Source organism: Aedes aegypti, chromosome 2 (assembly GCF_002204515.2).
Source record: "Aedes aegypti strain LVP_AGWG chromosome 2, AaegL5.0 Primary Assembly, whole genome shotgun sequence".
Taxonomy (NCBI): domain Eukaryota; kingdom Metazoa; phylum Arthropoda; class Insecta; order Diptera; family Culicidae; genus Aedes; species Aedes aegypti.
In genome coordinates this window covers 181115905-181131707 of record NC_035108.1, presented here as the reverse complement: position 1 = coordinate 181131707, position 15803 = coordinate 181115905, and the positions used below count along the sequence as shown (strand labels likewise).

The 15803-nt window shown below is 38.7% G+C and overlaps 1 protein-coding gene across 1 annotated transcript in view; it reads right to left on the bottom strand.

Annotated features, from left to right (window-relative positions):
- Positions 1 to 15803, bottom strand: part of LOC5572107 (tyrosine-protein kinase Dnt) — a 320019-nt gene that overhangs the window by 303214 nt on the left and 1002 nt on the right. The window contains exon 2 of the mRNA XM_021843333.1: positions 4717 to 5830. Coding sequence (XP_021699025.1) covers positions 4717 to 4855 — 139 coding nt within the window. The 5' untranslated portion in view covers positions 4856 to 5830. The remainder of the gene's footprint in view (positions 1 to 4716; positions 5831 to 15803) is intronic.

The following is a 15803-nucleotide window of genomic DNA, read 5'->3' as shown; positions in this document are numbered from 1 at the left end:
TTTCGGATAATCCTGTCTATCAGAGCTCACCGAACGCCTCGAAGGCAGATGCACCGACACCTTTTCCAAACAACGAAGTATTTGGAGGGCCAAGTTCGAGAGTTGCATCGCCTCAGGGGTTAACGTCGCTTGCAGATAGGAATCAGTTAAACCAAGGGAACGTAAACAGTGGTGAAACTAGAGAGATGAATGACTTATCGATTGTCAATACCGGACTCAAGGTAAAGTTAACTCCGGAAGTGTTTGATGGTACGAAGCGGTGGGCCGATTACGTATTGACTTTCGAACCAACAGCCGACATCAACCACTGGGATGAAGCACTGAAAGCAAAATATCTAGCAGCTATGCTTTGTGGCCCTGCTTTGGAGGTGTTGCGGTCACTGACTCCGGTCCAAAGAGCGAGTTATGTCTTTTTAAAGGCAGCTCTAGAAAAACGGTTCGGCGAGACGTTTCATCGAGCTCTGCATCATGCTCAACTGCGATCTCGTCAGCAACATAAAGGAGAAGATTTTATCACCCTTCGCGGATGAAATTCGTCGACTTGTAGCTTCCGCTTACCACGATTGCTCGGCAGTCGCTCAAGACAAAATTGCAATGAATCACTTCCTCGACGGCCTCGGTGATCCAGTTGTGCAAGATCTCGTCAGATTTGGGCTGCCAGACACATTGGATAAAGCAGTGCAGCTTGCGCTACAATTTCACCTTTCACGTAGTGCCACTAGGTCCAACCATAAGCCTGTTCGACTCGTACGAGACACAGATGCACAAAACAGTAGTTCGGATTCAGAAACCACGTCTTTGTGCGAAGAAAATGTTTACGGGTTGCGATCGGCCGGCATACAAACCTACAGTAGACGACGAAACAAGTATCGCAGCAAAAGGAATTCGGGAAACGATCGGTCGCCAGCCTAAGGGGGCATGAGCTGGCCGAGAACAGTGGTCCCCCAAACATCTTATTTGTGCATTGTGAATCGTCGACGTGGTAGTTATTTAGCCGATTTACGTATTGATGGTGCTCCTTGTGAAGCTGTCGTGGATTGTGGAGCTGCTGTGACAATCATAAGCCAGAAGTTTTGGAAGCTAATTGAGAAGAATATTACCCAACAACAATCATCAAAATTCATCAAGACGGTGTCCGGAGAACTCGTTCCAGGAAACCACAGTTGTGTTTAACTTCGGAAGGTACGCAGTAACACATCCGGTATGGATTGTTGATATATCGGAGGACTGCATCATCGGAAACGATTTCCTGAGAGAACATCAATGTATCATCGATTTTGTGAGGAACAAGCTAGAGATCTCTAAAAATACATCCATCCAATTGCGTCCAGCGTCAGGTTCAAGTAAAGAAACCAAGGTTTTCCATGTGACGACCGGAACAGAATTAGAAATTCCTGCATGGAGTGAAACCATTGTCCAAGGAAAATGCGAACATCGTTCGAGAATGCCTTTGCTCTTAGAAGGTACTTTGGATCATCTAGATTTATTCATTGCCAAAATTCTAGTCTGCGTGAAGAATGAAAAAGTGCCAATAAGAATAATGAACACCTCACAATTTCCTGTGAATATATCGCTCGGAACCGTTATTGCCAACTGCTCAAGTGTCCAGGTAATTGATAAAACTAAACATGTTGTGGATTTACAAAATGACAGTTTACATTTACAGTCCGTGATAACGAAAAGTACAAAGCATCTTGACGCAAAACAAAAGGAGCGATTCGTTAAGCTGATTACGGAAAACCATGACGTTTTCAGCAAAGACACGGGAAATCATTCGCCGATAAAAATACCACCTCGAAAAATTCCACTGGCTAAAAGAGAATGTGCAAAACAGTTGATGCACCAAATGCAGAAAGAGGGCATCTTTGAACCGTCGCAAAGCCCATGGTGTTCACCTATTGTGCTGGTTAAGAAAAAGAATGGAAGCCAAAGGTTTTGTGTTGACTACAGGAAACTGAACGACATTACTAAAAAAGATTCCTTCCCTCTCCCCAGAATCGATTTGACACTTGAAGCTCTTGGCGGTTCGAGCTGGTTTTCCACCATTGATCTACAAAGCGGTTTCTGGCAGGTGGAGATGGATCAACACGACAAAGAGAAAACAGCTTTTTCGACCGGTAACGATCTTTGGCAATTTAAAGTTATGTTGTTCGGTCTGTGTAACAGCCCTGCAACATTCCAGAGATTGATAAAGCTCGTTCTGCATGGGTTATCCTGGCACTTCTGTTTAATTTACATGGACGACATTATTGTGCATTCCAAGAGCTTCGAAGAGCCACCTGAATGAAGTTTTTAGTCGCTTGCGTGCTGCTAATTTGAAGCTTAACCCAGCTAAATGTGCGTTTTTGCAACGGGAAGTAGCTTACCTTGGTCACGTAGTATCAGCGGACGGAGTGCACACCGATCCAGAGAAAATAAAGTCAGTATTAGAATGGCAAAGACCACTCAACAAGACGAAAGTACGAAGCTTCATTGGTCTGTGCGCTTATTACCGAAAATTCATAAAAGACTTTTCAACTATAGCCCGACTGATGCATAAGCTGATGGAGCATCATACACCATTTATATGGGACGAAGAATGTGAACAAGCATTCGAGAGATTAAAGCAAAAACTGTTGGAGGCGCCAGTCTTAGCATATCCTTGGGATGATACTGAGTTCGTGTTAGATACGGATGCCAGCTATTGCGGCATTGGGGCTGTTTTTCGCAAGTCCAGGAAGGCAAGGAGCGGGTTGAAGCATACTACAGTAAGTCACTATCCACGGCAGAGCGTAATTACTGTGTCACGAGAAAGGAATTGGTCGCTGTAAATAAAGCCGTGCAACATTTCCACCACTATCTGTATGGAAGACATTTTAAATTGCGAACGGATCATGCAGCTCTCACATGGCTTCGCAGTAACCGTAATCCTGAAGGACAAGTTGCTCGATGGATTGAAAGATTGTCTCAGTATGATTTTACTAGTGAACATCGCCCTGGAACTCGACATGGAAATGCGGATGGGCTTTCAAGGAGACTTTGTTTTGACCTTGGATGTAAACATTGTAGTAGATTGGAACGCGATGTTACCGACGAAGCCAAAGGTGAAGCACAGCCTTGCAATCGAATAGGTGCGGTCGATGATGCGTTTAAATTAGGCCAGCAAAGTGACTTATTGTTGCAGCAAGTTATCCAGTGGGTACAGAGCGGGAAACGTCCAACGTTTGAAGACACATCTCAACTTGATTCAACAACTTGAAGTTATTGGACAATGTTCGACAGTTTGTTGGTGCATAACGGTGTTCTTTGTCGTAATTTTGTAGGCCCGCATAACGAGTTCTTGCAAGTAATTGTCCCTAAGAAGATGGTGCAATATGTGATGGAACAAATTCACGGCGGTTTAACTGGTGGTCACTATGGTATTGCAAAAACTCTTATAAAGGTCAAGAAACGGTTCTACTGGGTCGGACTCTCAAGAGATGTCAAGCTATGGTGTATGAATTGTACGGTGTGTGGTGCTCGAAAAGGACCAAGTACTAGATCTCGAGGAGAGTTAAAGCCTATACTTGTCGGGGAACCATTTCAGATGATTGGAGTCGATATCTTGGGACCATTCACAAAATGGCCAGAGGCCGTTGCCCAACCATCACAAACGGCAGAAGTGGTAGCAGATGCTCTGCTTTCAACTGTTGTATCAAGATTTGGAGTTCCTCAACAGATTCATTCTGATCAAACTAGAAGAGATTTTTGAGAGCTTGTGAAAAAATGGTGCAAAAATATTGAACAACAAAAAAGTTATAACGATTTGAATTTGAATTTTGCGGGAAAAAATGAAGCTGCCGGTAGATGGGTTAATAAATGTACGACTTGTGTCGCATCATCATAATAGTCGCATAATAGTAGTTTACGCAACAAGTTGCAGAATGATGATTTTTACAGCACGAGTCGTTAATTTATCCTACGAGGCTTGGATAATTATGACGAGTGCGGTAAAAATAGAGTTCTGCAAAGAGTTGCGTACTAGTAGTTTACGGAACAAGTTGCAGAATAATTACGACGCGTGCTGTAAAAATCGAGTTTCGCTACGAGTTACGTGCAATATTGTTTGCAATTTCGTAGAAGACCACTTGAGGGTATCAGAAATTATATCGGAATGCATTCACCACTATTTTACAATTTCTGAAAAATTGTTGTGTAATGATTCATTACACAACTCAAAACAGTTACGTAATTTGAAAGCGTTGCGTAATGAATCATTACAGCACTGGTTTCAGAAGCGTAATGACTATTTCCGCATTGCATACTTCAGTGCAGGAAAATAGGCCGTTTCAATGAGAAATCGCAAAAAAAATAACTTTCAACTCTTCAACGGACAGTTTTGATGTTGCTGGTAATGAAAATAAATTTAGGTCGAATAAGAGGTATGCCGATTTTTTATCATCAAGCTTCATAAAATAGCAAGCAATGTATTCTCAAATGGTAGATACGATTATCAAGAATTAATATTAATAGCCATCCATAAAATCATTTGATGTTCGTCATACATCCTAACACGTTATGCCTCACAGAGGTAAGAAAAATCCTTCTTCGCCCTCGTCACCCATATAACCACCAACCAGAAAGAAACTGTTGCACATACTCCCACGATAATATCAGCAACCCTAGAACACGAAGCAAAACAATCGTTTAAGCCATTGAACAAGGTTGGAGTGAGACAACCGTAGAGAGCTTACTTACCCATTAGTTTTATTACTTCCGAGTGGTTGAGAAACAGGTCGAAGTATCCATGCGAGAGTTGAAGTAGGTTCAGCACCTGAAGCAGTACGAACCGCCAACGAATGCTATTCCAGAGGGAGGTCATTTTCATTTGGAGCATAACACCGAGATTTACTTCACTGGGGGGAGGAATGCGTTCTTCAATCACTACCGTAGATTTTGCGAGGTTTGAGTATCACTTATTCAACAGTTGTGATTGTTGGGAGCACTAAGAGCAGAATAGTCAGAGTTGAAAGGGAATTATAGACGGGCACTAATTGCACTTGCCGATGGTGCAAAGAGCGATAGGCTCCGCAGACACAATCAAATTAATTTCAGCATAAATTTATAATTATTTGTTTCGTTATTTGCACAACAGAGCGTAGTTTGCTTCATCAATCATTTCAACTGTCGCGTTCCTGTTCCAGCCATTGGGCGCCAGGACTGAAATTCAGTTGCGTCATCATCATCATCATCATTCATTCACTCGACACCGTCGTTTGGGAGATATGACGACCTGGACCGGAAACGGAACCGCGCGAAATTTCGTCCATTCCTCTAGGATAGCTTTCACTCACATTTGCACACACCTTCGTCCCGATGCGGTGGACTAATGAAAGCTACACGAGCAGCATGGAAAGCGATAATTCCACAATACTATTGCATCAAGTGGTTGGGAGCTTTTTAACGATAATCCATCAGGTGCACTTAACCACAGCTGGAACACCGATTGGTCCCATGGGCATTTGCTGGACGCAGGTTCATCATGAATATTCAGCACGATGCTCGTAAAATTTGAATTTTTAATTATTTTCATTTCAGGTGCACTCCGGTGGGCACAATCACTCACTGACGACGCCTCCTCCTCCCGATTTTCGAATTGCACTGCACTGCCACCGCAAACCACCATTCGGCAAAATTTGAGCCGCGGATATGATTGAGCTCAATTTATTATTAATTTTTATCTCCTCGGCTTTTGTTTTCACTCCTAATTAGATATTGATTTAACGCTTCACATGATTAATGCTTCGGGTATCGCAATTTGTCGCATTTTAATTTGATTATCCTTGATGAGACTGTTCTGGTCGTGGATGTGCTGTAAAACAATTTCCATTAAAACAGATAAGTCTATTTACTGAATTTGGGCTGATGCAATGAAAAGTGCAACGGTTGCTTTTTAACGGGAATCTCTCATGACTAACCGCGACTGATTTAAGATATTAGTTACTTTTCCACCATAAATCTGAGGCCAATTTGTTAAGTCGATAAATTGCCAAAGTCAATGAATTGAATTGCTTTTATCATCTCAGATATTGATGGCTTCGACACGTATAACCTCAGTCGTGTAGGCATCATCCTGGGCGCCAATTCAAGATAAACCATCAGAATAGTTTCGAATGTACCGTTCATCTATATAAATAAAAATGGAATGGTGTTTGTATGTCACGAAATGGCTTCCGAACGGGTCAACCCGTTTGAATGATTATTTTTTCGTTTTGTTCGTTAAGTGTTCCGACGTGTTTGTGTGTATAAAAATCCCAGGATATTCACCGGGAGAGTCGAAAAAATGAGCGTGAACGTAACTGTCATTTTGTATGGGACGATCCATAGCGTTTTTCAAAAACCTACTTGATGGCAAGACGAAGTTTGCCGGGACCACTAGTTTCTCATAAATATCTATGAAAATTTAGAACGCCAAAATGCCTTATATGTCTCTCTTATGGCTTTTATTAGTACAATCATCGATATGTTTTAATGTTTTAATGAGCTGTCCGGAATTCAAATCAAAGTATCCGGAATATGAGACAAAAGTGAGAAAACATCTGGAATAGGAATCATGAAAATGTTAAACATTTCGATTTACTTAAAATCATTAAAGTTGCGGAAGTAACATCTTTTTCAACAATTTTAAAGTTAAGAGTTTTCAAAATTTAATAACGCTGAACAATCACACATAATGATATATAATACAGTGAAACCTGCATGAGTCGATGTTCCATGACTCGATAACGGCTCATTGAATCAAACTAAACCATAATTTTATGGTTACTATGATGATCTCCAAAAGCAGCTTTTCAACGTATTTCTGCTTCAAAACTCAATATTTCCATGAGTTGATAGTCCCTCAGATATCGAATCATGGAGGTTTGCCTTTACATGCTCTTTGATTAGTTATACTTCATTGATGCCCTAACTGTCAGTAATATGTATCAAAATGGTATTAGCTGTGCTGATATGAAGAAGAATTAGTTTATAAAATGACGAAACTATAAAATGTATCACCATTAAATGATTTTTGTATTTTTGCAATTCAGAGGCACTAGTTAGGTACACATATTTCAAAGTCACATATCTCACGTTGTAGAACGGCTAGAAAATCAGCGTTGTCGGCAAATTTGTTCATTAGGATTGATATTATGTGCTGCAGGCTTGGTTAGTTCAGCATTCTATAACTAAAAGGCGCTAAAGAGCATCAAATATTTTCAACTCATATCTCACGATGAAAAACAACTACTAAACCAATGTTTAGAGCAAAAGGGTTGTTAGGTAAAGTACAATGTATTATTATGATTTTCTGTCACTAGGAGGTGCTAGTAAGTAGGGTAGGTGTACCAGTTATGGCCATAGTGGTTCCCTATTTCGCCATACGTGATACCTTGAACGCCTTCACATTTTGAAAAATCTTTTGTGTTTTAGCCATAAAGTAAAGGATAAATCTTGATGTTAAAACATTCAAAAAGATTAAAGATGTAAAAGTTATCTTAATTTTGCATATGGCCAAATAGGGAACCACTATGGCTATAACTGGTACACTTTCCCTATTTGAAATTTAAAACTTTTAAAACTGCCAATGAAATCCAGTGAGAAGGCTGGTATTTTCGGAAAAGTAGTTTGATAGGTATGTCTGATTATTTCCATTTTTTGAAACTGTAAGGAACTAGGGAGCTGAATATTTCAAAATCATGTCTATCGAAATGCTGATAACCTAGTTGTAGGTATTGTCGACAAAACTGTTCGTTGCTTCTCAGTTGGGAATCATTAAATTTGGCCTTTTCGGTTTTAGAAACCTATGGTATTTGTTTGCTTCACCATATTCCCGACAGATTTTGGAAAAACCACATATGAATTCGATTTTATTTGATAATGGCGAACTAAAGTAAAACATTTCTAACTAGCTTCTCCTACTGGCATTATATGGAACATACTGAACAAGCATTTTGTAGCCATCGAACAAATAAACAAAATTTCCAAAGACACTAGTCTTCTAACATAACTCAAACTTGAGATATATATGTTTGGAATATTTTATGCTCACCAATGCCTTCTAGTGGCAGTTTGTTGAGTTAAGGAGACATGTAGCATATAGCCTTTGATTCAATCAGCAACTTTGCTAAAGTAATCATTCTTCCAAATCCTCAGTATCTTGAGATATAGAATGTCATAACAAATATATGAGTTCTATATAGTTACATTTTCTCAGTAAGCACCATCGTGCGGGGAAATTCTCAACTGGCTTATGTGTACTTTGTTTGTCCTTTTCCTGATGCAAACCTTCACCGAAGAAAGTATTATTTTATGTATAATTGTTTCTGAAATATAAGCTTGCAAGGTCTAAAAAATGTTGTTTAGTTAACCTCTATCACAATAAACACCCCCTCCTCCCTTTAAGAACCAGCTCCCTTTTGAATTTTCTTATAAGTAAAAATCAATTAAATTTTCTCTCGAAACCTCAAGAAAAGCCAAAAATCCGTTTGAATTTCACGAAGTTATAGTTATTTGAATTTGGGGTAATTATGACCCTAAGGCACAGACAACGTACTATTTTCGTGAAAATTACTCTATAAAACTACTTTTCAAGATAATTGAAAAAAAAACCTTACGCTAATTAAAATCTCTCGACAACGCATCAACGTGAGACACAATTTCCACTAATCGGTTTACTAACGAAAAACTTACAGTTCTTCAAAGTGCTCTGGGGTCATATTGGCCCCAAACACAGACAAGGGGTTAAGCATACCCGACCAGAACCACATAACAAGATTATAACACATTTGTATCAGCCGCAGTTAAAAATAACAGAAGTTGATAAAACTTTGTTATCAAAATGGCTTTGTTCTCAACTTGTTATAATTTTAATAACACATTTATAACAAGATTTGTTATATTTTTGACATCGCATTTATAAGTTTGTGGCAAATAACATCCGATGTCATAAGCAGTAACATAGTTTGCAATAATTTTGTTATTTTGTAACATCCTTGCAACAAATTCTGTAATATTTTTGATATAATTGTAACAGAATGTGTTATATTTTAGATTAATTTGGTCCAAATTTTGTTAGAATTTTTGTTATTTTAACTACTAACGGGACATGTTTTATAACAACTGGTGATATAAAAAAAATATATCAGGGGAACACATTCTGTTATAATCTTGTTTCTTTCGTCTGGTCGGGTAGAGGACAAATTTCTCACCAACTCGAACAAATGGTAGCAGCCCCCTCTCAGATTTCAAAGAAGCTTTATGGATGCGTAAACTTCAACTACGTAAGCCACTTTTCACACTTAGTGTCTTCAATTTTCTTCCCGACTATCATTTGAAAAGGGACAAACGTTTTACTCAACACCGCTAGCGTATGATGGCTCACCATAGTAGCATGTCCGAAAGAACTTGAAACTATTAAGAACCAGAGCTACAGGTCCAAAGCCCTGATAAAGGTGGATGGTTGTGATGGTTATGACTGTGGTCATCATGTAAAGAACAAACGGACAATGCTGTATCGTGTCAGCACAGAGGAGGCAGCCCCTCTAGCACGATGTAGGTAGCGCAACGCTGATCGAAGACTCTTTGCCAACCAAGATAGGCAAAAGTAGAGCAAACGGATTGATTTTACGGCAATAGACCCGGCAACGAATAAAGGACAACGATTGGAAAGTTGGATCTTGGAAGGTGAGAACAAGGAAATGAACCCGCACGTGTTGGGCTCATAGCTCGTGAACTGTGGAATGTCGGCGTGAACGTGCAGCTATGCAGGAAATACGCTGGCCGAGAACTGGAGAACGTGAATTCCGAGCGGTGGACCCCATCGCCAACACTTCATTCAAGTACCACATCTACTACAGCGGTGGCAACGGAGCAGAACGTGGAGTTGGCTTCATAGTAATTTGGAAGCAGATGATGCGAATTATTCGGTGGAAACCGGTTAGCGACCGAATCTGTGTGTTGAGAATAAAAGGCATCTTCTTCAACTACAGCCTTATCAGCATATATGCGCCAACGAACGATAAGCCTGATGACATGAACGACGAGTTCTATGAAAGCCTGGATAAGGCCTACGGAGAGTACCCAAAATAAGATGTCAAGATAGTCATCGGCGACGCAAATGCGCAGATCGGAAAAGAAGATTTCTTCCGACCCGTCATTGAAACAGAAAGCATCCATTCCGTTACCAATGATAATGGCCTGCGGCTAGTAAGCTTCGCTGCTGCTAGAGGGATGGCAATCAGCAGTACCTACTTCACACGAAAGATATCCGCAGCACCCGAGTGGCGATGCCTGTCAATGTCAGAACCTTCCGAGGCCTTAATATCGACTCAGATCATTATCTTGTTGTGGTTAAAATTCAGGCGCGGTTATCCAGCGTCACGAGTTCCAGAACAGACAGAACGCTGCGCTTCAATATACAACACTTGTTGACTGATGGAGTAGCTGCAAAGTACCGCCAGCAGCTAGACGAGCAGTTGGGAAGAACGTTTCTGGAGACGTTGACAACCTGCGGGACCCTATCCACGAGGCTGTGACAACAACGGCGCAGGGAGTGACATTGACACTGGTCAACGACGAAGACGAAACGAGGTTCGATGAAGAGTGTCAGAGGGTGACAGATACGAAGAATGTCGCCAGAAGCCGTATTCTTGTGGCCGGTACCCGACAGAACAAAGAGCGGTACAGGGCAGCGAGAGCCGAAGAAAAGCGAATCCACCGCAGAAAGAAAAGGCAGCACGAAGAAAGTGTGGTAGCTGAAGCACAAGAAAGTATGAACCTAAATGATATGCGGAGATTCTATGCAACGGTCAATGGGCACAATACCGTACTAGTGCCCGCCATGTGCAATGATCGAGAAGAGAATTTGCTGACCGATAAAACGACGGTGGCTGCCAAGTAGAAGGAGCATAGTGTCTGAACATGGTTTTCCGGCGAAACTTATTAGGCTGATACGTGCTACTCTGGATGGTTCGAAATCAAGCCCTGATCAAGATTGAAGGGACTCTCTTAGATTTTCTAAGAATACCTTTGAATTTATGAAAATCTTTGGAAATTTTGCCAAGGATTCATTGCGCGCGTTCAGAATTTTAACAAAAGCATGCTTTAATATCCGTCAGAAGCCCAAAATTCAGCTAGAATCTTATATGAATTGTTTAAAACTTGGCTGGAATATTCTTCGGGGATCATGCCTAAAATTCTATAAAATACTGCTTAGAATTATGAAAACTGTGCAAAATTGTGCTAATTCTTTAGATCTTGTTCAGGATCAGGCATGATAGTACCCGTCAACATTACCAGAGTTTAGTAACATACTCTAAAGCAGCGTGCTGTCTTTTCCAGAATAGCAATGAAAAAAAACGAAGAGGACAAAACACAACATAGGAAAATTCCGTCATAAAAAATTGCCATCCGGGCTAGGCCGCCCCTTATTTATCGAAAATGAGGAATGTTATAAGTTCATCATTGAAAGGTACTCGTTTTGGTAAGAAAACATATCAGGTAATAATTTGTATATTTTTCAGAATTGCATTAGATTCATATCAGCAGCAAAAAATACTTGTTTTCTGTGTTTTGTGAGGATCCTGAAATTTATTAAGATTGTGATACAGAAATTTATGTTAAGAATAAGCATCCCTCCAGTGTCGCATTTATCGTATAAGAAGCATAGCATTAAGGTGATTATAAAACGAAGCCAAACTTCGAATTTTCAAGTGCACAAGACGAGAGAATCTGACAACAGTTCGCGTATAAAATCAATCAAATTGCTTGCTTGCTGGTGGTGACCAATGGGATAGATTTTCAACGCAGAGCGCTGTTTGGTTCTCAGGTCTTGTGCTTTTGAAAATTTGAGGTGTGGCTCCGTTCTATAATCACCTTAAGTAGACTAAGTGAACATTAGGGCAGTTCACAATTTAAAAATGTTCGAAAATCTTATCTCCCATATCTTCATTACCATCCTAACTATAAAAATAGTGTTCTGTGAAATTTTCAGCTCTCTGGGTGGCGATTTAAAGGTGGCCCAAGAACGATGTAGGTTTATATGGAAACTATGATGGAAAATATATGAAAAATGTTCCAAACGCGATGATACTGGAATGTAAGTTCAAAATTATCATCCCATAGTAAAAACTTATTCTTCAAACCATAAAAAAGAAATTTGCTGAAAAGAGCAACTTAATCCGACGGATAGTCCTCCATATCGGCATATCTACAAAACCAGATCCTAGATATAGAGCAGTGTTTTAAGAACTTAAAAAAGACAGAAAATATAGGAAAACAAAAGAAACATATATGTAATATAATAATATATATTTGGGGTAAAAAAGTATGGTACCGGTAGATAGGTTATATTTTTTTCTGATTTTTTTCGATATCAGATAATGACGGATAACCTACACAACCAGAAGTCGCATAAGAATTAACATTAAAAATGTTTATAAGTGTGAAATACGTCATACCCGCACCAGATGATGAATAAATTCGTTTGATTGACTAGTTTCCTCGCATAAAAAAACTTTGGGTCTTTTTCGACCCATTTAAAAATTCAAATCAATGTAACTTTTGATTCAATTAATCTAACAATTTGAAATTTTCTGACATATATTTTTTTGTGGAAAATTTTATTCTTGTGGAAACAAAAGTTTTGAATGATCCCTAGGAGAGCTTCCATAAAAAAGTTACCAATTGTGACTCAGGGTGTGTTCCAAATAGAATAGTAGTTTCAGAATTTGTGAACAATTGTGCAAGAATATCGCAAACCAAAACATATCAGTTGCACATCAGGAAGTATTTGTGGAGAGAGTTGCTGCTTTATTGAGCTTCATGCAAACGAAGTAGACAAAAGAGAACTTTTTTTATAAACTTTATAGCTAAGGAAAAACTCATAATTGATAACATTGGTAAGTGTTACATTTTAAGATTTAAAGTATATTTTATATGTCCCTCTAACGTCCATGTCATGATTCTACTGGATTTCATTTTTTTATTCCATCTCAAAACAAAATTAATACTGAAGAATTATTATATTGGAATTTGAGATACTCTAAGGAAAATCGTTGATCAGTTATAGATGAAATGTTTACCTTGCGACAAATCCTAGATAAATTCCGGGAGTGAACATGCAGACTCATCATCTGTTTGTAGAATTCTTGTTTTAAGCATAAAAATCGCCAAATTCACATAGAGTAAAGTGGGGCAAAAGTTCGAGTGGGGTAAGAGTTTCTTTTTAAGATTTCTAGCTCAATTCAAAACAAATCTTATAAATGTCATGGTGGTTCGAATGCTATTCAAGTAAGAGACTTTCACTCCAAATATCATAAAAATCGATTGAGATTTGGAAAAGTTATGGCTATTTGTTGTTTTTCGACGTAAATATTGTAATTTTTGGCGAAACTTTCGTTGCATGGAACCAATTGAAGATAAAATCTTTTTCAATATTTTATGTAAGGGCGTTTCTATGCCTATCATAAGATTGCTTTGAGGTGTATTAGTTTTTGCATAAATGCTTGAAAACAATTTTTGGCCCATAGTGGGGCAAAAGTTCGACCCATGTTTAAAATCGCGGCAAAATTTGCAAATTGCCTAAAATCCACATATTTTCTTCAAATTAAGTTAAATTTGTCTGATCGTTTGAAAATTGTCACCAAAATTTTACATTTCCACTTAGTTTTGCGAAAAACTGCTATTTTTGAGTATATTACAATTAACTCGGTTTTGGGCAATTTTTTGATGAAAATTTAGTGTTTATTTTTCGTTAAACTTAAGTTTACGGCTGGTGTAAGGTATGCCTGTCATAAAAGGATCGATATTTTGTGTTTCAGCCAACGAGCTTTTGCCCCACACTAGATTCGAGCTCTTGCCCCACCGGTGGGGCAAAAGTTCGAATAAGACAATCAATTTTGAAACTGTTATAACTAAAAATGAGTAAATATTTTGACACAAGTTTGTTCAGCAAAATTGTAGCCAATATGTTGAAGGTTCACTGTATGGTATTTGTTTTGTTTTAACTGCTATTGTTTTCCTGGAAACTTTGATTATACCACTAAGGTCGAACTTTTGCCCCTCCTTACTCTAGTAGATTGATATCACGAAAAAGGAACGTTTTCAATTGATTTTATTCTGCAACGATTACGGGATGTTTTCAGTAATTGAAGGGTGAGTTTTAGAGATGGGCAAAAAGTATAGGAGCCGTTTGAAAGATCCGGATCACTCAAAAGAACGAGGGATCCGTGGCTCTTTTTTGGCGAGTGTCGGTTCATTTGATCAGCATGGATCAGACAAAAAGTGATACGGAAAAAGAACGAATCGATTCTTTTCCCCTATTCTCCTTCGTTCATTTCTCGGCTTCAATATAACGCTTGTCACGTGCCTTTCTTTGCGCGCCACGGCAAACATGCAAACACAGTTTGCTGCAGCACTCTCAGGATACACAGCCAAACAACTGATATGCCGGCCCACTTACCCACAGACAGGCAAAAGATAGATAGAAAAAGTGCGTATATACACGAATGACAATGCACATTTTACTTCTTCTTTTTGGTACGAGAAATCGGCTTAGAGTTTCTGGGGGAAAATATACGAAGAATGAGAGAGCGAAAGATACGAAAGGGAAGAGGCATGTCGCGCAACAGGGAGTGATTCGCTTTTTTTCTGTTCGCTCGGTTCAGTTGCGAATCGCTGAGTCACTGAACCGTTCAAAAGATCTGGTTCACTAAAATGAGTGATTCGGATCGGATTCGTTCACTAAAATGAGACGTTTTTCCCATGTCTAGTGAGGTTTGTCCCGTTTGGGCGCGTTGTGCCTGTTTCCTCAAACAATTGTTAGGTTTGAAATATTTCAGGAACATTATAGATTATTCCACAAATTAGGTACTCATCTCTATAAAAATTTTCACTGAACTTGATATTTTATGACAATGTGCAACAAAAGTATTATCAAAAATGTTCTACCTCTTATAATAATTTAGTAGATTGAATGATAGGAGAATTTCGATAAAAATCAAATGTGATGTAATTATTATGATTCAGACTATTCCATCAACAGTATTCATATATCTAAACAAATTGATCATCTGATTTGGTGTACATTTCTTGCAACATCGCACGCAATATTGTTGATGTTTGTTTCTTTTGGTGAAATAAAGCCAAAACTGAAAGGATTGACCAATAATGAACAATCATTATAGCATTGGTAGATTATTGACTCACCAAACCTTTGAATTTATTATAAATTTGTATTCAAACATGAATAAATATTTACAGCATTTATTGTAAAATGAACACGTTTCTATAACCATTTGGTTGTAAAAATCATCATTGCGTTATGATTTGGAACTAAGTAACATTTGGTATAATTATTAAAAAAACAGCTGAATCATAATATTAAATGCAAAATTTTAAATGATTCAATTCATTACTTTCGAACCCCTCCCACTCCCTCGTCAACCATCATCACAAATTCGTACAACTCCTCGTAAAATGCTACGTCATTGAAGAACATCCCCATTCTCAAAATGACCCCTAATAAGTTATACATTTTAATCATCACTTCAACTATGTTCAATTGCCACTTAAACCGCATCGATGTTTTGAATTGTATTTTACAAGTTTAAACATTTTATCATACTCAGCATCTTAATCTTCTTGACACGAAGTTCGTTTTGGGACAGCGCCTGCTTCTCAGCTTCGTGTTCTTATGAGCACTTCCACAGTTATTAACTGAGAGCCAAAGTTACCATTTCAGCTTTCGTATATCGTTTGGAGGATACGATGATAATCTTTGTTCAGAGAAGCCAAGTTCCTTT